Consider the following 27837-nt stretch of genomic DNA (forward strand, 5'->3'; position numbering starts at 1 on the left):
TTGTGTTGATTTTGCAGTGTTTTTCGATTTTTGGGGGTGTTCATGGGGAGGGACATGCCATGTGGCTGGTGGCCATTTTGAGTGCAGCTACAGGCACTGGCCATGTGCTGGCAGGCAAGTGGCCATTTTGAATGCAGGCTTTGTTGTTAGGCCTCCAACCATTTTGCCTACTTTTCAACCTTTATTTATGCCCAGGGGTAGTGAGTCTTGCATGGGCCTAGTCTTTCTGTGGGTTGTCTTGAATTTAAACATCATGGAGGCCATGGATGGAATGGGATTGTGCAGATTTTTCAGTGTTTTTCGATTTTTGGGGGTGTTCATGGGGAGGGAGAGGGACATGCCATGTGGCTGGTGGCCATTTTGAGTGCAGCTACAGGCACTGGCCATGTGCTGGCAGGCAAGTGGCCATTTTGAATGCAGGCTTTGTTGTTAGGCCTCCAACCATTTTGCCTACTTTTCAACCTTTATTTATGCCCAGGGGTAGTGAGTCTTGCATGGGCCTAGTCTTTCTGTGGGTTGTCTTGAATTTAAACATCATGGAGGCCATGGATGGAATGGGATTGTGCAGATTTTTCAGTGATTTTCGTTTTTTGGGCCTGTACTTGTGGCCTTTTCACCAGGGGTATTTGAGTCTAGCATGGGCCTAGTCTTTCTGTGGGCTGTCTTGAATTTAAACATCATGGAGGCCATGGATCGAATGGGATTGTGCTGATTTTGCAGTGTTTTTCGATTTTTGGGGGTGTTCATGGGGAGGGACATGCCATGTGGCTGGTGGCCATTTTGAGTGCAGCTACAGGCACTGGCCATGTGCTGGCAAGTGGCCATTTTGAATGCAGGCTTTGTTGTTAGGCCTCCAACCATTTTGCCTACTTTTCAACCTTTATTTATGCCCAGGGGTAGTGAGTCTTGCATGGGCCTAGTCTTTCTGTGGGTTGTCTTGAATTAAACATCATGGAGGCCATGGATGGAATGGGATTGTGCTGATTTTGCAGTGATTTTCGTTTTTTGGGCCTGTACTTGTGGCCTTTTCACCAGGGGTATTTGAGTCTAGCATGGGCCTAGTCTTTCTGTGGGCTGTCTTGAATTTAAACATCATGGAGGCCATGGATCGAATGGGATTGTGCTGATTTTGCAGTGTTTTTCGATTTTTGGGGGTGTTCATGGGGAGGGACATGCCATGTGGCTGGTGGCCATTTTGAGTGCAGCTACAGGCACTGGCCATGTGCTGGCAAGTGGCCATTTTGAATGCAGGCTTTGTTGTTAGGCCTCCAACCATTTTGCCTACTTTTCAACCTTTATTTATGCCCAGGGGTAGTGAGTCTTGCATGGGCCTAGTCTTTCTGTGGGTTGTCTTGAATTAAACATCATGGAGGCCATGGATGGAATGGGATTGTGCTGATTTTGCAGTGTTTTTCGATTTTTGGGGGTGTTCATGGGGAGGGACATGCCATGTGGCTGGTGGCCATTTTGATTGCAGCTACAGGCACTGGCCAAGTGCTGGCAGGCAAGTGGCCATTTTAAATGCAGGCTTTGTTGTTAGGCCTCCAACCATTTTGCCTACTTTTCAACCTTTATTTATGCCCAGGGGTAGTGAGTCTTGCATGGGCCTAGTCTTTCTGTGGGTTGTCTTGAATTTAAACATTATGGAGGGCATGGATGGATTGGGATTGTGCTGATTTTGCAGTGTTTTTCGATTTTTTTGTGCTCTATAACTGAACTGATGTTCCTCTGTCTTCCATTTTTTTTAGGTGCACAAGACTCAAGAGAACCACCAGTGCCAGGAAGAAGTCCTGCAGCGGTGTGTGTGCGCAGCATAACGTCACGCGACGTCACGTCTGGCCTCAGACAACTCTACAATTCGTGCAACTGCGGCCTGCTGTCTGACCTGCTCTGAAGAAGATGGCCCCGCCCCCAAAGAAAGTTCTCCGTAGCTCCTCTAGCAAGAAAGTTGCTAGTAAGGAGCAGAAGAAGCAAGTTACCAAGGAGGCTGGTGTGCCACCCGCCACTTTTTTTGGGAGCAAAAAAAAAAGTACGCCTGCAGCAGCAGGATCTGCTGGGGACCAAGCTGGGAGCAGCACCCCTGCTCCATTGGGTTCAGTGCCTCCACCACCACGCCAACTTAAGTCAAAGCCCTTGAGTGCTTCAGAGGCAGTCAGTGTACTTCTCCAATCACCATCGACCAGTGATGTTGGCTCATCGCAAGAAAGTAGCAGCAATGTCCCTGAATCAACACAGGTTGTTGTAACTCATCTGACAAGTGTTGAACAACCACAGCCGCAACAACAACACCATGTGCAAGTACACGCCCAAGTACATGTGGAAGGAGAGGCAGCAAAAGGAGATGCGCAAGCAAAGGTGCATGGAGGTTCACAAGTGCCCACAATAGTTATTCCTCCCGAAGTAGGGGCACATTTGGAAATCGACAATGAAGCCGAGGTATCATTGGAAGCCACTCCTCCTGATGATCATTCATTGTCTTCCACATCCCTAGCAAGGAAAAGATCAAGGGGGGTGTCTACATCTTCTTCAAGCCCACCTCGTTCTGATGCAAGTGATCTGTCTTGGGAACCACAACTGCGGTCTGACAGTGAGGCACACCATGATCTGACACCGGTACCTAAGCGTAAAAGGAAGGTCGTCCAAAAACTCAAACCTATGGAGTGTGATGAGGCTCAACAAGAAGTGACAGATACTGCTGGTGATGAAGCCTCTCACGATGACGACGAGCCAGTCATCACAAAGGTCACTGCAGCCCCACCGGGCATGCAGCAAAGAGACATTTTGACCCTATCCCGAGAAGCTGCTGAGCGTGATGATGATGTCGGCGAGGAGGCAATGGAAATGGAATCATTAGATTTGGAGTTAAGTAGTACACCAAAACCTACCGCTTCCATATTTCTTCGCAAGAAGGTACCCACCTCGTCCTCGACCTCAATTCGTGGTGGTGAAAGTGCAAAACGTACTGAAGTTCGGCAATCCACATCCTCCACTTCATCTGGCATTAGCAGCAGGACCACCACCACCAGTATCGCCGCCTCCTCCGGCCCCCGAAGACATTTCAAGTCTCCAGTTTGGGACTTCTTTAGTGTTTGCCCAAAAAAGGAAAACGTAGCCATTTGTAGCCTTTGTAAGCTTCGATTTAGTCGTGGTAAGCTTGGTTCTAACTATGGTACCGGAGGCCAGAGAGGTCATCTTGAGAGAAGGCACGCTGTCCAATGGTTTCCGCACCTAGAGGCGGTCAAGAAAGCCGGAATTGCACGTAATGAAAACGTTGATTTTTCATCTGCTGATGACGAGGAGGTAGAAGAAGACGATTCAAACACTTCACTTACACCCAGTTCCCATGTCAGCAGCACACCCCATGGGAGCCACACTAAGAGTGTGGGAGAGAGTGAGACATCAATGCGGAAAAGTTCATCAGCGAGCGTAACTGGGTCGAAGAGATCATCATCATCCCGTAAATCATTGGTCCAGGGCAACATTAAAAAGATGTTGTTTACAGAAGCGCAATATGAACGCAACCACCCAATGACCCGTCTGTATAACACTAAGCTGGCTAAAATGCTAGCTCTGGACCTTCTCCCTTTTTCTTTTGTAGAAGGGGTTGGTTTTCTAGAATTAGTGACAGCGCTCTGCCCTAAATGGAAGGTTCCTAGCCGGTTCTATTTTGCCCGAGTTGCGGTTCCAGCACTACATGAAGATGTTCTGAAGGTGATTGGGGCAGCTTTGCAGAAGAGTGCTGTTCACACTATACATCTGACAACAGACATGTGGACCAGTGGCGCAGGCGCTGATTACATGTGCATCACTGCACACTGGGTCTCTTTTTCAGGGGCTAAAGCAAAGCTAAACTCAGGTGTTGACACTAACATTGTTTTTAAAGGTGCTCGGAAACATGCAACACTAGCCATGTTTGGTTTGGAGAAACGTCACACAGCAGAAAACATTTTGGATGTCTTTAACACAAAGGTCCTTAACTGTCTGTCCCCACTAAAACGCAAGGTTGGTTATGTTTCCACGGACAATGGCGCCAATATAGTTAAGGCCATGAGGGACGGTTACTATTTCAGAGTGCCGTGTTTGGCGCACTGTATAAACCTGGTTGTCCAAAAATTCTTGGGTAATAAACGCAGTGCAGCGTACAGTGTATTGGAGACCTGCCGAAAAATTTGCAAGCATTTCAGGCATTCTTTTAAGGCCCGGAAGCAGCTGAGGAGCCTGCTATATCAACGTCAAATGCCAGTGAAAGCACTCATCCAGGAGGTGGTAACACGTTGGAACTCAACCTTCTACATGCTTGAGCGTCTGTATGAGCAGTATACGGAACTCGATCAATATTTCTTGAAAGAGGGTATAGAGGAGCTGAGGATGGGTGGGCCGCAATGGAACATAGTTGAAAGCCTGACACGCATGCTTCGTCCTTTTGAGTTCTTCACGCGTGCAGTCAGCAAGGAGGACTCTAATTTGGGAAAAGCTATCCCATTGTTGTACATGCTGGAGGACCAACTGAAGGAGGTGTGTTCTGTGTTTGGAAAAGATGACAAAAAGCAAGACTCTTTGCTTCTGGCTGAGCAATTATTAGAGCTCCTACAAGGTGATGAACGTCTTAAAAAGATCCACTCAGAACAGCATTACATTTGTGCTACTATTCTGGATCCACGCTACAAAAAGGCGCTGGCAGGCCAAGCATTCTTTCCTTTTGATGATGAACATGTTCCAAAGTACAAACGTTGGCTAGCCTTGTCAGCCAAGAAGTTTGAAACAGAACGGCTGGAAATTGAAGGAAATGGCAGTACATCAGCAGGCCATCCCCAGTCAAAACAATCCACTTCTGCACCTGTGGCTGTGGCACAAGTGACCTCTCAGCCGTTAAAGACACCGGCAACCGGATCATCTGCACGAAAGACAACAGAAACATTGGAGGCTGAAGAGGATTGGCTAGCTCTGCGTGGGTTTGGTTCTCAAAAGGTCAGAGGCACAGCAAGAGCTAAGCAAAGTGGAGGAACCTTGGATGAGGACCTTGAGTCGATGGTGAAGGACTATCTGAATGACTCAACAGAGGTCTATGTTAATTCTGACCCATTGGCGTATTGGCATGGGAAAAAAGAATTGTGGCCACAGCTCACCAACCTGGCTTTAAACTACTTGTCTTGCCCACTCGCAAGTGTGTCTTCTGAACGGGTTTTCAGTGCGGCTGGTGGGATTGTAACTCCCAAACGGAGCCGCCTCTCTCCCAAAAATGTGGAGAGGTTAACAATGATCAAGATGAATCAGCACCTCATACCACCAGATTTCAGAGTACGAGAGAGCGTGCCGGATGAAGAGGAGGTGGCCAGCAACATAGATGAGGGAATTTCTACTCTGTCAGGTGACACTGACCTCACCCTGCCTGAATTCGCAGAGTATGATGACGAAGCCTTATTCTTATTCCTGGACCGTGATACCGACTTCGAGCCCTGAAAATGAGACAACGAATCAATAACTTTCTTTTTCATCCTTATTCACTTTTATTCCTGTGTGTCTGTCTTTCTTTGTTGTGCACAGTTAATATAATTCAAACTTTAATCAGATAATCACAAAAACAAGCCCATCAGCAGAACTGTCTTCACTTGTTTGCTAATTTATTTGAAGGTGCCGCAGTCTGCATTCCTCAGGTTCACAAGTTCAGAAGAACATGCTCCTCTATCCTCCTCCTCCAGACTCCTATTTCCATCAAAGCAGAGGGCTGGTTTACGCCCAATGAAGAAAGACTCAGCACTTGTGGGGGTGTTGTTCTACCTCTTTGCAGGTGAGTTGACGGGTCTGGGGCCATTGCTGGGAAGCACTAAAAGTGGTTTGGACCAAATCCGAGGCGGAAAATTTTTTGTGTTTTTGATGACTTGCTTGCCTTTGAGGTGCTCTTAGGGGGGGTTCCGTCTGTTTGTGGGTGAGTTTCGTGGTCTGGGAGCATTGCTGGGACACTCTAATCTTGATTGCATTTGCTTTTCAGGAAATCCGTCGTGCCAACCCCGACTTATGGCCTAGCTACGCAGCGCGTTTGGACCGAAGGCCCAGAAATATTGCAAGTATGAGATTTTGCTTTTGGCCTGTTTGGGGGTGTTATGCTTCTTGGCGGGTGGGTTGACGGGTCTTGGGGCATTCCTGGGAAGGTCTAATACCGGGTAGAAGTGGTTGGGACAAAATCCAGGCCGATTTTTTTTTTTGGCTATTTCTGACATTTTGCTCTATGTAGCGTTTTCGGGGGTCCTGTTTGGGGGGCTTCCTGGTGTTTGTGGGTGAGTTTCGTGGTCTGGGAGCACTGCTGGGACACTCTAATCTTGATTGCATTTGCTTTTCAGGAAATCCGTCGTGCCAACCCCGACTTATGGCCTAGCTACGCAGCGCGTTTGGACCGAAGGCCCAGAAATATTGCAAGTATGAGATTTTGCTTTTGGCCTGTTTGGGGGTGTTATGCTTCTTGGCGGGTGGGTTGACGGGTCTTGGGGCATTCCTGGGAAGGTCTAATACCGGGTAGAAGTGGTTGGGACAAAATCCAGGCCGATTTTTTTTTTGGCTATTTCTGACATTTTGCTCTATGTAGCGTTTTCGGGGGTCCTGTTTGGGGGGCTTCCTGGTGTTTGTGGGTGAGTTTCGTGGTCTGGGAGCATTGCTGGGACACTCTAATCTTGATTGCATTTGCTTTTCAGGAAATCCGTCGTGCCAACCCCGACTTATGGCCTAGCTACGCAGCGCGTTTGGACCGAAGGCCCAGAAATATTGCAAGTATGAGATTTTGCTTTTGGCCTGTTTGGGGGTGTTATGCTTCTTGGCGGGTGGGTTGCCGGGTCTTGGGGCATTCCTGGGAAGGTCTAATACCGGGTAGAAGTGGTTGGGACAAAATCCAGGCCGATTTTTTTTTTTGGCTATTTCTGACATTTTGCTCTATGTAGCGTTTTCGGGGGCCTGTTTGGGGGGCTTCCTGGTGTTTGTGGGTGAGTTTCGTGGTCTGGGAGCACTGCTGGCTATATATACTTTACTTTGCAAGAGGTTTGAAGCAAATCCATGGTGGCAGAGGGGACTTAGGGCCTAGCTGCAGAGCGCGCGCGGAGTGATTTGGGAAATTTGTGAAAAATTTACTAAGTCCCCATTTTTGTACTTTTGCTCTTTGGCTGTTTGGGGGTCTTCTACTCGTTTTCTCCTGGGTTGACGGCTCTGGGGCCATTGCTGGGAAGCTCTAATACCGGATAAAAGTGGTTTGGACCAAATCCGAGGCGGAAAATTTTTTGTGTTTTTGATGACTTGCTTGCCTTTGAGGTGCTCTTAGGGGGGGTTCCGTCTGTTTGTGGGTGAGTTTCGTGGTCTGGGAGCATTGCTGGGACACTCTAATCTTGATTGCATTTGCTTTTCAGGAAATCCGTCGTGCCAACCCCGACTTATGGCCTAGCTACGCAGCGCGTTTGGACCGAAGGCCCAGAAATATTGCAAGTATGAGATTTTGCTTTTGGCCTGTTTGGGGGTGTTATGCTTCTTGGCGGGTGGGTTGACGGGTCTTGGGGCATTCCTGGGAAGGTCTAATACCGGGTAGAAGTGGTTGGGACAAAATCCAGGCCGATTTTTTTTTTTGGCTATTTCTGACATTTTGCTCTATGTAGCGATTTCGGGGGTCCAGTTTGGGGGGCTTCCTGGTGTTTGTGGGTGAGTTTCGTGGTCTGGGAGCATTGCTGGGACACTCTAATCTTGATTGCATTTGCTTTTCAGGAAATCCGTCGTGCCAACCCGACTTATGGCCTAGCTACGCAGCGCGTTTGGACCGAAGGCCCAGAAATATTGCAAGTATGAGATTTTGCTTTTGGCCTGTTTGGGGGTGTTATGCTTCTTGGCGGGTGGGTTGCCGGGTCTTGGGGCATTCCTGGGAAGGTCTAATACCGGGTAGAAGTGGTTGGGACAAAATCCGCGCGGAAAAGCCTTTAGTTTTGGCACTTTTTGTAACTTAGGGTTCGTTAGGGTTAGCCCTAGCAGCAGGATTGCATGTGTTTCGGGGTGTTCTAGATTTTTCCAACTGAGTTCTGGGGTCTTAGAGCACTCGTGAGAATGTGTAATTTTGGTTGCAAGTCATTTGAAGAAAATCCATGGTGGGAAAGGGGGGATTTGGCATAGTTAAAGAAAGCCTTTGCCACTATTCTTAACTTAGGGTTCGTTAGGGTTAGCAGTATTTCTATTGCATGTGTTTGAGTGGGGGGGATTTCGAGTCTTGGAGCGATGCTGGCTATGGCTACTTTTGCTTGGTTGCTTGCAAGTGGTTTGAATGCAATCCACGGTAGGTAATGGGTAATTAGGAAGGGGGTACTTCGGCCTACTTTTACTTTCAAAGTAAGTTTTGTCACCAGTTTTCTGCTAGGCCTCGTTTTTTGAGATTTGATTGGGGGTCTTCTACATTTTTGCGACTGGCTTTAGTAAGGGTCTGGGTGGGAGCACTGCTAGGAAGATCTAATTTTGTTCTAAAACACAGTTTACAGTACACCTAGCTTGAGGGGCAAGATCCGCTACATTAATTTGCCCATACTTATTTATCCTTCAAAAGGTGACTCAGAGTACGCACTTTCAAAAATATTGTACTGTCTACTAGGAAAATCAAATTGTGACTTTTTGCACTCCACAGCCTACATACCTTATATTTATTTATCAGTGGTGTTGTAATATTATATCACTTCCTGTTTTTCGTTGAATAATTACAGGCCGGGTTTCAGTCTCTGCAATGGGGAAAAAAGGATGGAGTCAGGCTTCACAGTAGCGAGCCACAATTCAGCATCAGGCAGGCAGTGGACAGGGTGTCTTCTGGTGACCAACATCGATGGACGAAGCGTCGGCTGCAATGGAGGAGTGCCGCTAATAGGAGGATTTATTTTCTGCAGGCAACTTACTTACCACTTCCAACAGGACCACTACAACCACATAGATACAGTATCCCTTGCCTTTTTCTCTGACTGTGACTGCATTTCTTGGCTCTCTCTCGGCTTCTACATTGATCCCTTAACACATCACTTAGTCCACTCCACTATCACATCTGCACCACACATAGTCATTTGTAAGTGCTCCTACGTAATTCGCAAGTTGCAGCACGCCCCAGGCCGTAGAGGACTGGGATGGCCCCAATGATGAAGCATGTCACCAAGGGGCAACCCTGGTGAGTGAGGGGACACCTAGAAAAAAAGCAATTTCTCCTTTTCTATCTACTATACCTTCCAGACCAACCCCACTGAGTGTTGTTGTGAATGGCTTTATAGTGACCAGCAAGGCTCTCGGGTATCTGGCTACAGAGACCTTATGTTGAATATCGTTATCAATAATTTACACATAGGCCCTTTACTGTTGCATTCTTTCTTCCACAGTTGTCGAATGTACTACTTACTTTTCACTGACATGCATGCAGTAGTGCATGCACTTTCAAAGATTGATGGATAGGTTTGTACCCAAAGAATTGTTTATGTTCAATTGTTTGTCTATGCTGTGCTTTTTTTTACAGGGTGTCTTCTGGTGACCAACATCGATGGACGAAGCGTCAGCTGCAATGGAGGAGTGCCGCTAATAGGAGGATTTTTTTTCTGCAGGCAACTTACTTACCACTTCCAACAGGACCACTACAACCACATAGATACAGTATCCCTTGCCTTTTTCTCTGACTGTGACTGCATTTCTTGGCTCTCTCTAGGCTTCTAAATTGATCCCTTAACACATCACTTAGTCCACTCCACTATCACATCTGCACCACACATAGTCATTTGTAAGTGCTCCTACGTAATTCGCAAGTCGCAGCACGCCCCAGGCCGTAGAGGACTGGGATGGCCCCAATGATGAAGCATGTCACCAAGGGGCAACCCTGGTGAGTGAGGGGACACCTAGAAAAAAAGCAATTTCTCCTTTTCTATCTACTATACCTTCTGTCAGGTTACGCAGCCCCTAAGCGCCTACCGTACTATGAAACTACATTTCCCATGAGTAGGCGGGAGACTTGCAGGAAGTTTATCTGGGGAACAGACGCGCTTCCTGTTGCGCGTTATTCTGGTTTCTGTTCTGCACCGGCATGAGAGCGGACGCTCTGCATGCTTTTCTATCGTGTCTCCTGTGGACTATCACCTTCCCCCCCCCCCCCCTGAGGCTCAGTGGGAAGCGCTTCCGTGTTCTGTCCTTGGCGGTAGACGGACTTCACGCGTCTTCAGGTAAAGCCGCTCTAAACTCTTCGGCCGCCCGTGCGGTCAGCTGATTACTGCCTGAACGGATTGTTAAGGGAGGTTCTGTGACTGTTTTCTAACAGAATTCTACCTTTGATGAATTCCTGTTTGGTTGAATTGTGTGTGGCGGAGCACAGTGGCGGTCTATACCACGTGTTAGCGTTCACATCGGGGATCGTTTTTGTACTATTAAAACGGAGCGCGGTAGTAAGGACAACTACGCGTCTCCGTTGTATAACTGTGTATTTCAAAGGAACTCCATAACTGGGCATGTAGTGAGGTAACTACAGGCTACCCCAGTTCTCTTTGTGTAGTGCACCGTGGGGTGTGTTGTTGGCAGAATTCAGTGGTGGTCGCAACTACGTTTTTCTGTTTGACCTTCACCAAAGATTCTCTACTGGGTCATTACTTAGAGAGCGCAGTGTTGTAGTTCTTGCTTCCTACACACTACCGTTTCCCTCTTCCTTTTTGTTGGACCATACATCTTTGCTTTGACTATTTGGAACCCCCTTTGTACATTGAGTCCTCTACCATGTTTGTGGTATGTTGTGAGTAGTGGGTTTGATGTCTTAGTATAACGCGAGTGTGTTTGGTGCGACAGGAGTGTGTTCGTTAACTATATGTTTATGTGTTTCTTAGGCCTTCCTCACAGATTGTGGCAGAAGGGCTATAGTATTTCCTATCCAAGGTCATGTTTTCTTGGTGCTCAGATACTTGTCTACTTCCTTGGTTATTTAGTGAGACTATATGAGAGTACCCTTGTATGTTAGGACAGCACTTCACTGATGCCTGTCTTGTCTTCTGTTACAGGTATCCTTTCCCTGCTGACCCTACCTTTACCCATCCCACATTTTTTATTTTAGTTTGTTATTTTTCTCCCCCGCCTAATGGCTCGAACACCCTGTGTTTACACTTCTGGGTGTTGGTGACATTTGGAGGTGGAACCATATTTGCATCGACTGGATCACGGGGAGTAAACCTGACACCTTCCAGACCAACCCCATTGAGTGTTGTTGTGAATGGATTTATAGTGACCAGCAAGGCTCTCGGGTATCTGGCTACAGAGACCTTATGTTGAATATCGTTATCAATAATTCCACACAGGCCCTGTACTGTCGCATTCTTTCTTTCCACAGTTGTCGAATGTACTACTTACTTTTCACTGACATGCATGCAGTAGTGCATGCACTTTCAAAGATTGATGGATAGGTTTGTACCCAAAGATTTGTTTATGTTCACAATAGTTTGTCTATGCTGTGCTATTTTTTCTTGTCTCCCAAAACCTTTCCCAAAAACCCCCGTACCCATCCATTTTTCAAACCCTAACCCTCTTCCCCCGGGCTGTGTGGTTTTGATTGATGTGTGACTAAATTACAGCAATAAATCCACACACTTGCTGGGGAGGATAAGGTGATAGCAACAGGCTGGTGAAGAAATCCGAGGATATATTCTTACTCTGCTTGACAAAGACCCATGGCTAATGTCAAAGAACTTCAACCGAATTAGTTATACTTTAACATTTGTTAGGCTACAATGTGGCACTGTTCTAGTGTACTTCTGTCACCTGCTATATTCTGTATTGTACCTTTGTATTGCTCAGGAGGACAAACCAGATTTCATTTTCTTTTTTTTCATAGGCAAGCAACTGCCACTGTGTCACACCACTAGTACCACCGCTATGAGGAAATTTTATCCACCCAGGATTGCCAACCTTATTTGCTGTTTCCCGTGGAGCCAGCCCTGGGCCTAGCCCTACTTGCAAACAGAAATTACAGGTAAGATAGGCGTTTGGTTGGAGGTAGTATAATGGAGTATTAGGAGAGACGAGAGATTTGATTGACGGTAGTACTACTAAAGTCCTAGGACTATTCAGGAAAACAAACTTACTGTTATGTTAAACCCCCACCCACCAGACTCAAAAGCAGTAAAAAACAGGTATGGTCAGATAAAGTTTCAAAAAGTATATTTTTATAGCCCTAACAAAAGAATCTCCCGCAAGACCCTCCCTAACCCCAACGATTGTCCTTCAAAAGTCCCCAAAAATCACAACTCCCAATTCCCACCCCCCAAAAGTCTCTAAAAAAGGGGCAAGGGACACTATGGCAGGGTGCTGTTGGAATTAGCAGCCAGGGCATCATGCTCCTTGCGGAGGGTGGCAAGTTCGAAGCGGAGGCCCTCCACCACGTTCTTATAGTTATGGACCTCCTGCTCCAGGTAGGACAGTCTGAGGGATAAGTGGCGCCGGTGTGCCTTGCAAATCCTGTGAGGGGCAGCTGCTTTCTTTGCTGCTGGGCGGTGGCGTTTGGCTTTGGTAGCCCGGCTCCGTACCGCTGGAGCACTGCGCTGGCTGGCAGCCCGCACGGAGGAGGATGCAGCTGTCCCAGTGGACGTTGTTGTTGTACCAGACTGCGTCTCCTCCTCCTCCAGGGCCACCAGCCGCCGATATTCAGCAACAGTGGCATCCAGCCTCCGTTGCCGGGCCATTCGAGCCAGCTCCTTCCTCCTTGATGGTGTCTTGGATTTGGAAGGAGCAACTACATGAAAAAAGAAAGACATAGTCTGTAACCAATGCTCCTTAAGATTAACACAAAATGATTGAGCAGAAAGTTGTCACAGTACAAGTAGCAAATTGAAAGCACAGTGCATAACTATTGAGGACAGTATCTATGTAACCTCCGACTTTTTCATCCTTGCTCTAACATTAGTGGGAGTTTAAGGAACAAATTCTACGAGCACTATGGACTTCTATTACAGTCGACTATGACAGTACACCACTCTTATTCTTCTTCTTCTCTCTTGTTTAGGAAAATTGGTACGGTATCTTATGCAAGCCGGCATAATGCCAGCGCAGTGAACTTGCACCCGAGAAAAACAGACGCACACCATGGTGAGTGAGACAGACTTGCGTTACTGTACCGGTCCAGTACATGCAGGTGGTGAAGCTCTTACTTTTCTATTACGGGTGGCACTGAGAATACTCTGTTAAAAGGGCTACTGCTTAATTAATTTAGCTTTCACCCTACAGTGCAAATGAGTATTAGAAAAGGAAAATGAAGAAGCTAAATTATCTGATTATCTATCACTTCACATGGGATGTATTTGATGACATATGGGATGACTTTAGGTGCTTTGCTTATTATTGAGTGAACAGTGATACCCCCACACATGAATGACGTACTACTACTAAACTAAAGTTATTAAGGGAGGTAGGGAGTGTCCACCGTAATAACTGGATATATGCTGTGCTTGCAGTTGCAATACAAACTACTGCTACTATTCATGGTAGTCTTTGGACAACGTTACAACTTCTTTTCCTTGCCTTTCCTACACTGGAACGGACGTGCGGGTGCGGTGTTACATGCTCTTCAAAGTAACACTTAGTTCATCCAGTGACCGTCTACTCTCTCTAGATTCACATATGCTATCTAAGAGTCAGATAGTACCATGAATGATCCAGGCATCCATCCATTCAAAGTATATTGCACACATACAGTTTCTGTCTCACCCACCCAGGCTGTTCTCCTTCCACCCATCCTTGCTTCATCATTCACCCAGCCATGCACCATACCATTTTCTTACCTTCCCAGCCACCTCGGGGACCAAGCAAACACATATCATTCTTCTTTGCCAGTCATCATTACATTTCTCGTGCTTCCACACTTACTTACACCCTTCTTTCGCTTTTCGTTCATCCCATCCATCAAGTTCACCTCAGATCTGATTGGGATTCTTCTCGCCAAAAACTTCACAGCTAAGTCGAAGTACATTTAGAGGAGGCTACTACCTGCTTTTTTTATAATACACCCGTGCAGAAAGCACACTCTGCAGTCTTCAATCTCAATGACTAAGGAATGTATAGCTTACCTCTGCCCGCCACCACCGTGTGAACCCTCACAGGCATGTCCTTGTCCGGCACTTGCACCGCCTCCTCCCCAGAGTTGTCCTCCTCGTCCAATGCCACCACCACCTCCGCGCTGGCCCCGTCTCCAGATGTTCCACCTACAAAGTACATTTAATAATGTTAGAATACACCACTCACTACTATATAATATTTGGTCTAGGAGGAAGAAAGAAATGTGAAAAAAGTGTACAATTTAATAATTTTTGACTGTGTACTCTAGAGTAAAAATGTCCCTTTTTCCAGGGAAGGCTGTTGTCTTGCTGCACTTTTTGGCACAACTGATGAATGTTTGCTTTTTACTTTTTAACACGCACAACTTTTTCTCCTAACAGACAGAACCTTGACTTCTAAGAACACGAGCAGGATCAAGTTCAAACCAGGTGAGAGCTCGGCTCGACCACAAGAAATGTGTCCAATTAATCGTCAGCACTAAGCACTTTTCCATTTTCAGTTACACGTTCACTTTTATGACAAACTTGAATTTAATAAATGTGTTTACTTTTAATAAAGCTTTTAAACTTAAATAGACTCTGTGGTTTTTGGTCCTCCAGACTAGAGTGGATGAGCTAAAGGTTTTCGAATTTTTGCAAGCATGAGTCCGTGCCTCTGCCATCGGTGACTTTGGGAGCTAAATGACTCTGCCACACTATCTAGTCAGTAAGGAGATTGGGGGTTCAACTACAAAGTCTGTTATCACTGAGGTATGTGGAAAGTCTAACAGTTACAGCACCTATTATAATTGATAAGCTAAGCGATGCATTATTTAGTGTCCATAGTTCTGTTTGTGCAGATTTGTCCCTGCAACAGTAGTAGAATGGATTGTCCTCCTATCCAAACCAAAAGTAAAGTAGTATCTTATTCTTTCTTGGTGGTGGTCATTCACCTTTTTATTGTTGGCAATGGTCAAAGCATAAACATTTAGAATACTTGAAAAGACATTATGGACAATCCCAGAGGACTACACTCAGTGCATAGAGCTATTGCTGACTAGAATGGGAGTCCAATGGAAATGCCAAATGTGCAATCTTAGTTAGCTACACAGACAGACTAATAAGAATAATCTAGTAATACCACACGGAGTCATAGTCGAGGCAGGATAAGAATTTAGATCCTGTCTACAAGAAGATCAAAGACGATTTAGAAAAAATCGAATGAGGAACGCTAGGAAAAAATAAGTACTCTATATTAAAATGAAAACTTACTGGGGCCAGCAAAGGAGCCCTCGACTGCCCGGTCCTGGCCTGCATCGACAACAGCACCCTCCTCCTCCTCCTCCTGTGTCCTCCTCTTGCCCCTGGGGGAAGCTGATGTACAACATGAAAGAAAGAAAAACAGAAAACATGGATGATATTTCTCAACCAAATCAAACATTTAAAAAAGAACTAACAAAGTAACAAAATATTTTTGCGAAATAGCAAATAGGGAACGACTCCACGGGATATATTATTGACCAATCTCATGTGGTCGACTACGTCATTACTTTAGTATTGCTTGATTTGCGGACCGTCGAATTGGAAACTACCCTATGTAACTCACTAAACAAAGTACTAAAAAGGTTTGCCTAGGATTGGCAGGCAGCAGTCCGCAGCACGCAAAGTGACAGCCAAAGTCCATCGTGATTGAAGATCAGCGACAACACTAAAGTTTCCTACTACATTCACTAGTCATTAAAATACTCAAACTATTAATCCACCACCACTATTTCTTCTTATCGCCATGTGTACAAAGGAAGGACTGGACTTGAGTCTGTAGGGGCTGATTTAGAAGGCCCTTGCGGCTCTTTTGCTCCATTGTTGCGTGACTTTTGTGACGCAGCGACAGCACAAAAGAGGCGCAATGGTGCGGCGTATATTAACAACGTGACGCATCTGGGAGATGCATCACGTTGTAAAGCCCTGCGCCAATAGGGGTGTTCCGGCGCAAGGGAGGGCGTTCCTGCGCAGGAACGCATCCTAAAAGTGGCTGAGGGAAATCTACAAGATTTCAATCAGTCACTTTGAGGACAATGATGCGTGACTCAAACCCTGCGCCTGCTTGAAGCAGACGTACGGCTTGACGCAGCATTGGGGAGATAGGGCACCCCAGAGCATTGATGGAGCTGCACCATCGTTGCGACGCAACTCCAGCAATGCGCCGCCTTTACGGCACAGATGCGTAACGCTTTGGTGACGTTTTGGGCCCATGGCGCGCCGCATTGTAAATACGGCGCACCATGGGTGATGGTGGCGTGACGCACAATTACTGGCGCATCCCTGCAACTTTGCAGGGATGCGCCGGTAATTAAAAATCTGAACCTTAGTGTGTAGCATTACGCAGTTCTTTCAACTACACTCATACATAATTTCACAGGCCAATGAAATGAACACAAAATCTAAAACAAATAAGCATAGTAGCAACACTACTGAGAAGAAGGAGAGCAGTGTACCTGAAATGCACAGAAGATTTTGAAATAAAATTTACCTACAATGTAATGAGCAGCATTATTGCTCTTGGTAAAAAACAAAAATTTGCAATATAATAACACAGCAGGAGAAAACATAGTAGTAAAGACATAGCTACTACTACTCACCAAGCCCGGGGATCTCAAGGCCAAGGAGGTCGAGCAGATCTCGCTCACGGGTCAGGACATCCGTCCAGCGGTGGGTGGCCTGGTTGTAGGTGCGCCAGACCCGAGAGTGGTGGTAAATGGCCTGGCACACCTTCTCCCACCGCTTCCGGCGCTCCCGGGCCCCGTACCCGGCACTGATCTTGCCGCCTCCCATGATGGTCCTGGGGAGGCGGCGCTGAACATAAAAAATGAGTTGGGCCACCTCCTCCGGGGTAAAGATCTCCCGTGGCATCACTAGCTCCCCCCTCAAACGCCCGCACGGGAGCCGGACACGGGGTGCGGGACCCTTCCCCTTCTCGGGATGCTTCCCGGCTCCCTTCACCATGGTCTGGGCGGAAAGGAATAAAGAAAATAGAATAGGGAAGAGAAGAAAAGAAAAGAGTTTACAAAAGTCGTTTAAAATTAACCAAAAGTAGCAGTAAACACAAAAATATAGGGCTAGAAAAATAGAGGGATAGATAATAAGTAAAATAGATCAAAAAAAACTTCAAACAAGCAAAGGATGGCAGAGATTGACAGAGGATACAAAGACCATGCCCAGAACCATAGCAATGAATGAGAAACAAGATGGCCGCGCCCGTTCACGACCGCGCGGGTAAGTTCGCGCGAGATTTTCCTTGCGAACACGCGCGAGACTGTACTGGCAAGCCGCGGACTTTGCGAGATTACACTTCGCGCCCGGAAACGGAAATACGTCAGGCAAACAAGATGGCTGCGCCCTTGAACGACCGCGAGGGTAACTTCGCGTCTTGCGCTACGAGCGGCTCGCAAAAACGCACAAAACCTTGCCAACTAACACGCCGCAAAAAAACAAATTGCATATTCGCACGAATGTGCGGCTTCCGAATCCGATCTCGCGCGTGTTCGCACCCCGCGAACCCCGCGAAATTGCAGAAAAACGAGTTTTTCAAAACTGAAAGCACTCGGCAGGGGCAAGAGTTCAAACTCATCATTAGTAACAATTCCCGGTAGTGCTTCATGACTGGGGCCCCTCCAGAATTCAGTTGCTAGTTGCAACAATTGTATGACCCTGCTCTGACCCTCACAGCAGGCTCATACAATAGCTACAAGTGGGCCACAAAGAAGGTCCTGGGGAAAAAAATGCACTGCAACAGAAAGCAAAATTACAGATAAGGAAGCAGGTGCCAGACTGGAATTTTAAAACAGTGACACATTAATAAACTAACCCCAAATTAATTCATCTCAGTTGAAGCAGGGCTGGTGTGTTTGCTTTTCCCCCCCATAATCTACAGTAATGATGAACCAGAGGGTGGCATTGATGTAACAGAGGGTTGCAGTGGTGAAACAGAGGGTGCTGGGAACCTGTGATGATGAACCAGACGTAGAAACAACATAATTCGCGACCGTTGCACGACGAAATGTAAGTTCGCAATTGCGAACTGGTACGAAACCCTCGCGAACTGGCAGAAATCCTTGCGAACACACAAAAAAAAAAAATCCGCAAATTCGCAAGAATTCGCGGATTTTGCGGATTGCGAGTTCGCAAATCCGCAAAATTCGCGAACGCGAGATTCGCAAAATTCGCCCATGCTTAGTTGTTCATAGCCTCATGAAACTGACACACTTTCCCGTCCCCACACCCCCTTTTATCCCACAGACATGCCCTCAAACTGCACTATATTCACCACATATTACACCTTTTTTACACTTTTTGACAAAATTTGCACCAGCATGGTCGCATTATTCACTGTATTGCACCCTTTTTGTTTTTATGCACGTGTACAATCCATTTTTGACATACTGAGAACTTGCAATCGATTGTTAGATTGCAAACATCTATCACAAGATGCCGCTTAAACTGATGCCTCGGTAAAATATCACGCAGTTGCAACCCATCGTTTAATTCCTTAAAAGACACCAGATTTCAATGGCGCCGAACACGAATCCTGCAACACACTGCCTAAGCTGGTGTACTTCTTTTGGGAGGTAAGATCCTGTTTCCAATTATGACGAGCGGCATGACTTTTTTTTGAGACACCACTGTAGCGATATATTAACGCCTTGCACTGCAAGCCAGGTAACTTTATTGAACTTGTTTTGTTCAATCACTGCGTTTTTCGAATTGTGCACCAAATAACTGGCAATACGATAGTGCGTATATTCAAGTACCCAACCACTATAATGGTCATAATCACTGCACGTACAGCCCAATACACACAGTCACCCTGTTAGTTTTTTGACCAATTACTGTTAGCGAAAAAACCCTTGTCATGTTCAATACGTATGTTTCTAACAGGGCCACGTCAACAGCAGTTGTGAAGACTGATCAACAATTGTGTTGTATATAATATGTTCTTCTAGCACAGTCTGTGAGTCCACGGTTTTAATTTGCACCTTTTTTGGTTCTGCTGAAGCGAATAGCACGTTCACAGCATGAGACTATATTTGCACATAAGACACTGCCATCTGGTTTTAGAACATCTTAACACAGAGCTTGATTTTGTACTGTCATGATAGAACCTTGTTGCCGAATATGACAACACACAATAATCTTGAAAGTGTGGATCCTCATTTAGTAAACCTTGTTTTCATTTAGATTCCCCTGAAGAAGTGCCCAAGGTGGCACGAAATGCATTGGGCACACCATTTTAAAATTTGAAAAAATTAAAAGAAAACTTCACATACACAGGATATATTCTTGTATTGAATAAATACGATTATTTTCAATGAAGAACTGTCTCAAAAATATTTTTGGGATATAAATGAAGAAAGAATACTAATCGCAGACCTGATTCATAAAGCTGCGCCCAGAGGATCGCCCTCTAAGAATAGAGGACGCATGTATTGATTTATAGGAGACACTTTAAAGTTCAAGAAAGTGAAACCTCCGTGGCACACAACAACTTTTCAAACTAATACACAGAAGCTTGTGCGCAACCAAAACTACTATTGATTTCATAAACAGGAACAACAGGACCAGTGGTAACCGGTGCTGTAAGATCTTCCGGCAAACATGAAGCAGCATCAGCACCATTCTGTTCCACACCTCCCAAAATATACATTCCCATCCCCCCTACTACTGTCGATATAATTCCCATGATCCCTGAATCAGGAGCTACTGGGGCTGATAAACTCTCCTAATTCTCGGTACCTTCCACGTTTCCCCCTACGTTTGTGGAGTGTAATGTGATGAATGCTCAGCCAACAACCTATCCTACAAGCTGTCTTAATTATCAATACTGTCACTCCCATTTGTCCTTCCACTCCTATCCTGTGGTCCTCCATCTGCCAGCAGCACTGGGTACAACCTCTATCACTCAATGGTATCCCCTCACATTCCACTGTGCACCCTGATACGCTTTCACCGTTTTCTTCATCCTCCCTTGATATTTCACTCTTTTGTTGGCATGAGCTACACGCATCCATGCATCTAAAGCCTCAAACTGTTTGAGTCTCACCAAGGGTTGCATCACAAACATCATAAGCCGAGCGGACTCATCACATCTAACCTAAATGAACCAAAGCGTGGACATGGCAATTCAGCCTCCTGTCCCAATTATGGAGCCAAGTGATAGTGTGAAGTCCAACTTTAGTTACCATACTGTGTGCTAGAGTATCCTTGGGTGGCGCCTCTTCACCCACTCAAGTAACAATCCCTTCATTACCCTTGAAAAGATCTTGTAGCACCCTAGAGCATCTTATGATTTCAGAAATGCAAAATGCATTTAATTGATTATGACAAACAATCCTTTTTCAACCACTGACTAGCAGATACCTACTAGCCAATCCCAGCGTGGCTTTACACCAACCGGCCTATCGCAGGCCGGCACAATCTGACATCACTCTTACTCCTTACAGCTGCTCACCCTTCTTTACAATTTCTCTGTACGCATTTCACTCACACAATTGTCTTAAATCCATAATTGTCTGCCACTCTAAAAGATCAATAGAATTCAACCACTCAAGAGCATTCACACACCGTAACCCTCGAGCAGCATGGATCACTCAATACAATATAGTCAACCCCTGTACACAAGGTCCACTAGACGATTCGTATACATCCCATTCACACAAAGTTCCCTGTCTTAGGTGGAACTGCGATGTCTCACAACAAATCCTTAATTCTTAGGTCAGACAATTACAATCTCTGTGTCTTTTAAACCATTTAATATCCCAGTACCTTAGGCCACCTTGGGACCTACAACTCAAATCTCAGATCCAAAACCACATTAACTTGACTCTCACTCCAACTCTGCAAGACATCACACAATCAAACCATTCCCGCAATCTAACAAATCAATACACCCTGTTAATACTCACTTCTCCTTCTGTCGCAGATCTCGCCATAACATCAAACTCTGTTGGTCTTCACCAGATTCTGTTAACTTCCATTTTCGGTCATTGGGCTCTAGTTTGGCCCTTTTGAGGTTCTAAGTTTCACCTATGCTAGATCACTTCTAGATTCTCTTCTTACTTCATGTGCAAACCATCCTACTGTGCCACCAATAGAAATGGCGAGGCCCATTCGTTCTAGACTTTCTCTAAAGACACAATCAGATGGTTCATTTTTGCTGTATGAAAGTGCGAAGGGGAGAAAATCATTAATACATAATTAACTAGCCAGTAACTTTGCATGATACATAATAACTCACAGACCACTAGATAAAGTTAGCTGGTTTATTACAAAGCCAAAAATAACTGAACATTGAGTCACCTCAACACAAGGGTATTAAATTACAAAAGAATTAGCATGAAGCCAAATCTACACATCCAATTTAGATGGTGCAGCACAAGCAAGACTATCAATTCAAGAAAAAGTATAAAGAACATTTCCCTGCATCAAGGGTTGGTGAGTGAAAAACATTAAATCTATCCCTACTGTAATTTTAAGATGACATTCCTACTTATGCATTTTCAATGGAAAGGAAAAAGGTGTCAGCGTGTGTAATCTTCCTAAGAAGTCTCTCCACCAGCAATGGATTAAGTAGCATAAAGACCACTATCATTAGAAAGAGCTTGTTCTGAGATGTGCTCTCTCTGGAAGCAAGAAAGAAGAGGGCACTTTCCCTAATTCCAACAAACAGTTATACAGCATGTCCACAGTTTACAATAGGCACAGTAATGCGAGTACTTTCCCACTATTTTCTCCATGTGCATCTCTCGTAACAATGTTTCCTTGGTTCCCATGCCTTCTCCCCTGTGAATCTGTCTCCGTCTTTATCACCTCCCAACAACGTAATTGTAACTTCCTCTCTCCTTGCATAGCTACTAGAACTAAGACATTACTTTTCCCTAATGAACCCTTATCCACCTGCAATCCAAACGTGAGAAAGAACAGATTCTACGGTGTACATGAAATTCAACTAATAATTCTGAAGCAATAGTTTTCAGGGACTTGCACTTCAGGCTTACGACTTTAGCCAACATAAGAACATGTCACTTTAAGCATTAGGATTTGCTTAACCCTATTATATTTTGACTAACACATTTACCACATAATAGAAATATTATTGATAAACACAATTAGTATATGGATGTTGTCAGTTTCACAATACAAGTTCTTCACGTTTACATTTTCTGCTTGTTACATGCATTTCCTCTGTTAATTTTCCTTGCTAATTGCCAATAAACTAAACGTGCCGCGTTATTGCTTTAAAGCATATCACACTTCTAACACCTCATCTTAATACGAGTGCAAGACTATATGCAAATGTGTTCTAGACGTGATTATGATGCACCTCTATAAATAAAATGAGACTTCCGCGCCATCAGGAGTCATGATGGCTGCCTAGTGCAAAGCAGACATCAACATAAAAATTGTGCATGTAGAAAAATGCTTTGAAATTGCTGTAACTTATCAATATAAGATAAATAGGAATTTGAAAAGACATTGCCAATCCTAGAAACTGAACCAATAGAGCAGACAACAACACTAACTACTTGTTTAAATAAGATAACAGAAGCAAATGTCACTTAAAAAGCTCTCTGAATGACCTAGCACACATCATAACAGAATCCAACATTAAAAAACCACCTGCAGTGGGCCAAAGCAAAGCAAGGCCTCAAAAACCATCTGCGGTAGAGAAAATGGTGATTTTCAAGGCTGACTTACATGCTTCTCTCCACACCCTCATACAGACCGTAAATTGGACCTCAAAGAGGAAAGTGATAAAAGCATCCAGGAGCTGAAAGTAACCCTGGGTGGGAAAATTGCCAATCTCAAAAAATACATTGACTCCATTTGCATCAGAATCCTAGAGCTAGAAACTGAGCAGATGCTCTGGACTCATTTAAAAATGCCTAGGAATGACATATGGAACTGACAAAAATTACCTCGCTATGGCCCCACTCAGGACTGATGACCATGAGAGTTGGTCTTGTAGGGACAATCTCAAATTTAGAGAGCTTGTAGAAGAAGCAGTAAGCTTTGATATTATGCCCTTCATGTTGGGTCTTTTCAGATTACTTGGTGGGGGTAAGAACATCCTGGGGCCCATCCAAACAGGGCCCACCACTTGGCCTTAAAAACATGCACCCAAATCTTCAGGTGGAGGACATCCTGAACACATTTCATTCAAAGAAAAGCAACCACAATTCCCCAACATTAAGTATGAGGATCATATCTCCTTGATCTTCCATGACCTGTCACAGGCAAAATTATAGAACAGAACAAACTCAAAGACAAACTGAAAGGTCAAGGCATCCACTATAGATTGACAATTCATTTTGGCATTGCTTTTAACATAAACAAGACCATCCATCACGTAACTACCAAGTGAGATGTTGCAAAAATCGATAAAATAGTACTAACTCTAGCAGAGGATGAGACACTTTGCTTGGTCAATAAAGGTTACAAATTCACAATGGAAGATCAGAAGTAAAAAATGCAAAGTGCCCAAAGACAATCCAGGAGAACAGATAACACAAACTAAGAAATTCAACAAAGTGTCCCCCCACATAGACATCGAGGTCAACAGCTACTCTGGATATTGGGACCCCTCTAAGGGTGTGCACCACCTGAAACTAACAGACATTACTAAGAAGTGATGGGGTCCTTGAGGGTGAGGCACAGAAAAGGCAAATCATTGTGATAGACACCTTGAGTCTGTTGGATGGGGGCCCTTAATAGGGTAATGGTCCCCGTTAGTGTGACCCACCACTCTCTTTCATATACCTGAACACCTGTCATGAGATTCATACTTACACTTTTCAATGTTGTGTTAGACCTGGCATCCTTGGTGTGGTTTCCCCTGTATTTTTACCTGTACCTCCTGTATTTTGTCACTGTGTGCTAGATTTCGTTTTTTTCTGGTTTAAGTACTATGGATTCCTGAGATCAGTTTGGGCGATGTTAATTCACTGATTGGCACCATTAAATCAGGTTGCCCGGCGGACCTCGTTCCTGCCCGAGTGATGCATCTCATAAGGAACATTCTTAGTCCTACTATTCAGACCCTGATTAACCGCTCGTTATCTGAAGGCTTAATTCCATTGGAGTGGAAAAATGCCCTGGTCAAGCCCATTAGGAAAAACACCTCCGTCCCGTGGTCTGATATGTCCAACTTGAGGCCCATCTCCCTCTTGCCGTTTGTTGGCAAACTGATGGAGAAACATGTCAACTTTCACTTCTCCAGTTTCATTGAGCAGACCGGATGCCTGGACCATTCTCAATCAGGGTTCAGGCCAAAGTATAGTACCGAGACTGCTCTCCTTTCGGTCACGGATACTATACGCATGTCCCTGGACAGGGGTTTGTCTGTGGTGTTGGTGATGTTGGACTTGTCCGCAGCATTCGACACCATATCACATACCACTCTTCTAAGAAGACTAGAGGAGATCGGCCTGGAAAAATCCGCCCTGGCGTGGTTCACCAGCTTCCTCACAGAACGTACCCAGCAGGTGAACATGGGCACCTTCAGTTCCAACCCTTCTAAAATCACTAGAGGAGTCCCGCAGGGCTCCTGTCTCAGCCCCATGCTATTTAATGTTTATGTTGCCTCTTTGGCTAATATTATGAGGTCTTACGGGTTTGTACCCATTTCATACGCCGATGACACTCAGTTGTTGTTTACCTTTAAAACCTTCACCCCTGCGGTAAGGCAAGCCTTCTCGAGTGGCATGACGGCGGTCGCCAGTTGGATGGCCAACAACTTTCTCCAGTGTAATGTGGGAAAGTCAGAAGTCATGTTGTTCGGGGAAGCTAAAATCTTGTGGACTCCTGACTGGTGGCCTACTAGCCTGGGAGAAGCCCCCTCCCCTAAACAGGGTGTGAAAAATCTGGGGGTCCGCCTTGACCACGACCTCACACTTGTACATCACGTCAACATCACGGTGGGGTCTTGCTTTCATGTCATCAGCCTCCTTCGGAAGGTGTTCCCTCTCCTCCCCGACAGCTCGAGGAAGACCTTGGTTCAGGCTCTCGTGTTGAGTCGCCTGGACTACTGTAACCGTCTTCTCCTAGCGGCAAGTGAGGGCGTTTTAAACAAACTCCAAGTAGTAAAGAACACCGCAGCACGCCTGGTGACTAATGCCCCTCCCAGAACTCCATCCCGGCCCCTTCTTAAACTGCTCCACTGGCTGCCCATCCGGAAACGGGTGGATTTTAAGACCTGCTGCGTGGTGCACAAAAGTCTGCATAATCTAGGGCCGTCCTATCTAGCTGACAAATTTGTCCATCATCGCCCCTCACGTAACCTGCGCTCTAGTAACCAGCTGTTACTGCAGATTCCCCGATTCAGCAAGACCAGACAGGGAGGACGTGCCCTCTCTGTTATGGGTCCACGTCTGTGGAACAACCTTCCCTTCCCCCTTAGGCAGTGTACCAGCCACTCAATCTTCAGGAAGAGTCTTAAGACCACTCTGTTTCAGTACTAGAGCCTACCTCTCCTTGCACCCTCTGACAGCACTGCGCGGAGATACACCTTCGGGTGTGATTCCGGCGCGTTACAAACCTATAAATAAATAAATAAATAAATGGGCACTTTGCCACTGCTGATCAGTGTCAAAGTGCAAGTGCTTCCAGTGTAAATTGTAATTCTGATTGGTCATCTGTGATTGGCATATTTGATTTGCTAGTAAGTCCCTAGTAAAGTGCACTGTGTGTGCCCAGGGCCTGTATATCAAATGCTACTAGTGGGCCTGCAGCATTGATTGTGCCACTAACACAAGTAGCCTTTCAAATGTGTCGCAGACCTGCCACTGCAATGTCTGTGTGTTGGACTTGGCCCATTTTTTGCTTTTCACCCCCCTATTTTGGGATGTCTCCCCCATGGTAGAAAGATGTATACGCCATGTGTGGTGTGATACAACATGTTAAATGTAATGCCATGGTGTGCGCACTTGTTAACCCCCATTGTAGGAATGCACCCTGGTGAGATGTCGCTTTTAAAATGGATGCCTTGACTGTGTGTTGTGCCACCTGACTGTGGTAGGTTAGCAGTCTAGATGTTCGCTTCCCAGCCATCCCAGCTTGTGGAGGGAAAACTTGGCACCCAGGGTGCTCTACGCCTCCCCCTGAGCCAGTTAGACCAGTTCCCCAGAGGCTTCTAGAAGCTTCTGGCTCTGCCTGGTAGGTGGGGTGAGGGGTGTATAAGTACAGGGGCTGTGCCACCATGTGCTCAGACAGAGCAGGGACATAAACGTGAGGGGACCTGCTGCAAGGGGATACCACCACTTGGCCTGTGTGCTGGACCCTGCACCTAACTGAAATCACTCCGCTGTCCACAGGGCTAGTTTAAGCCCCACTTCAGGAGTAAAGGCTACGGTGCAGGAGGAGTGCCACGCTACAGTGGAGGACAGAAGGCGGGAGGCCACCCTGCACTTCTAGAATGCCGGCGCATAAGTGCCTGTGAAGTGCTGCTGAGGAACTCACCGCCACCCCGGGGCAGGAAAAATTTGGCTGCTGCTGTGTCCCCGGAACACTGCTGCCACCGGGCTCACCCAAAGGTGGGGCGCGCTGGCAAGGAGGGCCACTGTGGCATTGCAGAGGCCCGTGCCGGGCCTGTGAGGCCTGAAATGCTGCCATCACGTGACGGGGCGCCAGTCGCGTCATCGACCAGGCCCCTGCCCTGCCACGCAGCCATTGGCCGTTGTGGGTGTGCCCCCCAGGAAGTCGCGCTCAGATTGGCTCCCAGGCCCAGGATCCAGCCGGGAGCCCGGAGCCGTTCAGACCGAGGAAGACGGGAGCCTACCCCGCCTCTGCTTGCCGAGAAGCACTGCAAGTGATCTGCAGGGCCCCCTGGTGAAAGCTGCGATGTCCCGGGCCCCTCAGAGTGGGACCCGGGTGAAGAGGAGTACCGCCACCAAAGCCGGGAGGGAGAAGGGAGGCGCGGGTCCCACTGAGGTATAGCCTCGGTGCCTGGGACCGTCGCAGGAGCTCCCCCAAAGAGGAGAGCAGAGTCTAGGAGCAGCTGGTGAGTGGGACTGTAGAGGGCTGGCTGAGGCACACTGTCGGTGCTTGAGGCCCCCGCCGTACCAATAGGACCTGCTATCATCCCTGGTTCCAGCGGCGCCGCAGTGCGGGCCGCTGCAATAGTTTTTGGCCACATCTGGGGGCAATGTTATAGCTAGAGACCTATGAGGGACTCCAACGGACCGGGGCTAATTTTACGTGTCACCACTGCCCCGCTGGACAGTGGGCAGTGGCAATGATTGGGGCACCCAGTGTATGGGGGGTCACAGATGGCCAGCAGCACAAGGTGGTTGACTGCTGAGGTGATATCAGGTACAGATCTGCGGCTGGTTGTGAGCGTAATGGAATTCCCTGCCTCATGATTCCCTTCTAATGCAGGGCTGGGTTGGACCTTATGTTGTGTATGCCCAGGTTGCTGTCCCTACTTTATGCCCAAGGTGGCCCATGCAAAAGCTAGGTGTGACGCCCTGCTGCTAACATACCTCCAGCCTATCTGAATGCATCATGTGCCTGTAGATACTGCTTTCAAGTTGATGTAAATGTTGCCCCTGTCAACCTGTTCAAGTCTAATGTAACTACTACCAATGGGACTACGCCCACAGGTTTCTGCAAAGGGTTATGTTCTCCCCCTGTTATGTCCAATGGTTCGGCTTGGGAGTTGTACTCAGGAATCCTGCCTAACCAGATGTTTTTCTGCCTAGTGTTTTCATGTTACCCTTTTAGGCCTAATGTGCTAGGCTCATGGTAA

General features: G+C 46.3%; 1 protein-coding gene across 1 annotated transcript in view; it reads right to left on the reverse strand.

Moving 5' to 3' along the window:
* Positions 1 to 12154: 12154 nt before the first annotated feature.
* The window catches only part of LOC147683661 (uncharacterized), a 28303-nt gene continuing 12620 nt past the window's right edge, over positions 12155 to 27837 (reverse strand). Inside the window, exons 2-3 of the mRNA XM_086942560.1 lie at positions 14073 to 14207; positions 12155 to 12742 (exon numbers count right to left, since the gene is read on the reverse strand). Of these exons, the coding sequence (XP_086798686.1) occupies positions 12306 to 12742; positions 14073 to 14207 (572 nt within the window). The 3' untranslated portion in view covers positions 12155 to 12305. The remainder of the gene's footprint in view (positions 12743 to 14072; positions 14208 to 27837) is intronic.

The sequence above is a fragment of the Lissotriton vulgaris genome, chromosome 11 (assembly GCF_964263255.1).
Source record: "Lissotriton vulgaris chromosome 11, aLisVul1.2, whole genome shotgun sequence".
Taxonomy (NCBI): domain Eukaryota; kingdom Metazoa; phylum Chordata; class Amphibia; order Caudata; family Salamandridae; genus Lissotriton; species Lissotriton vulgaris.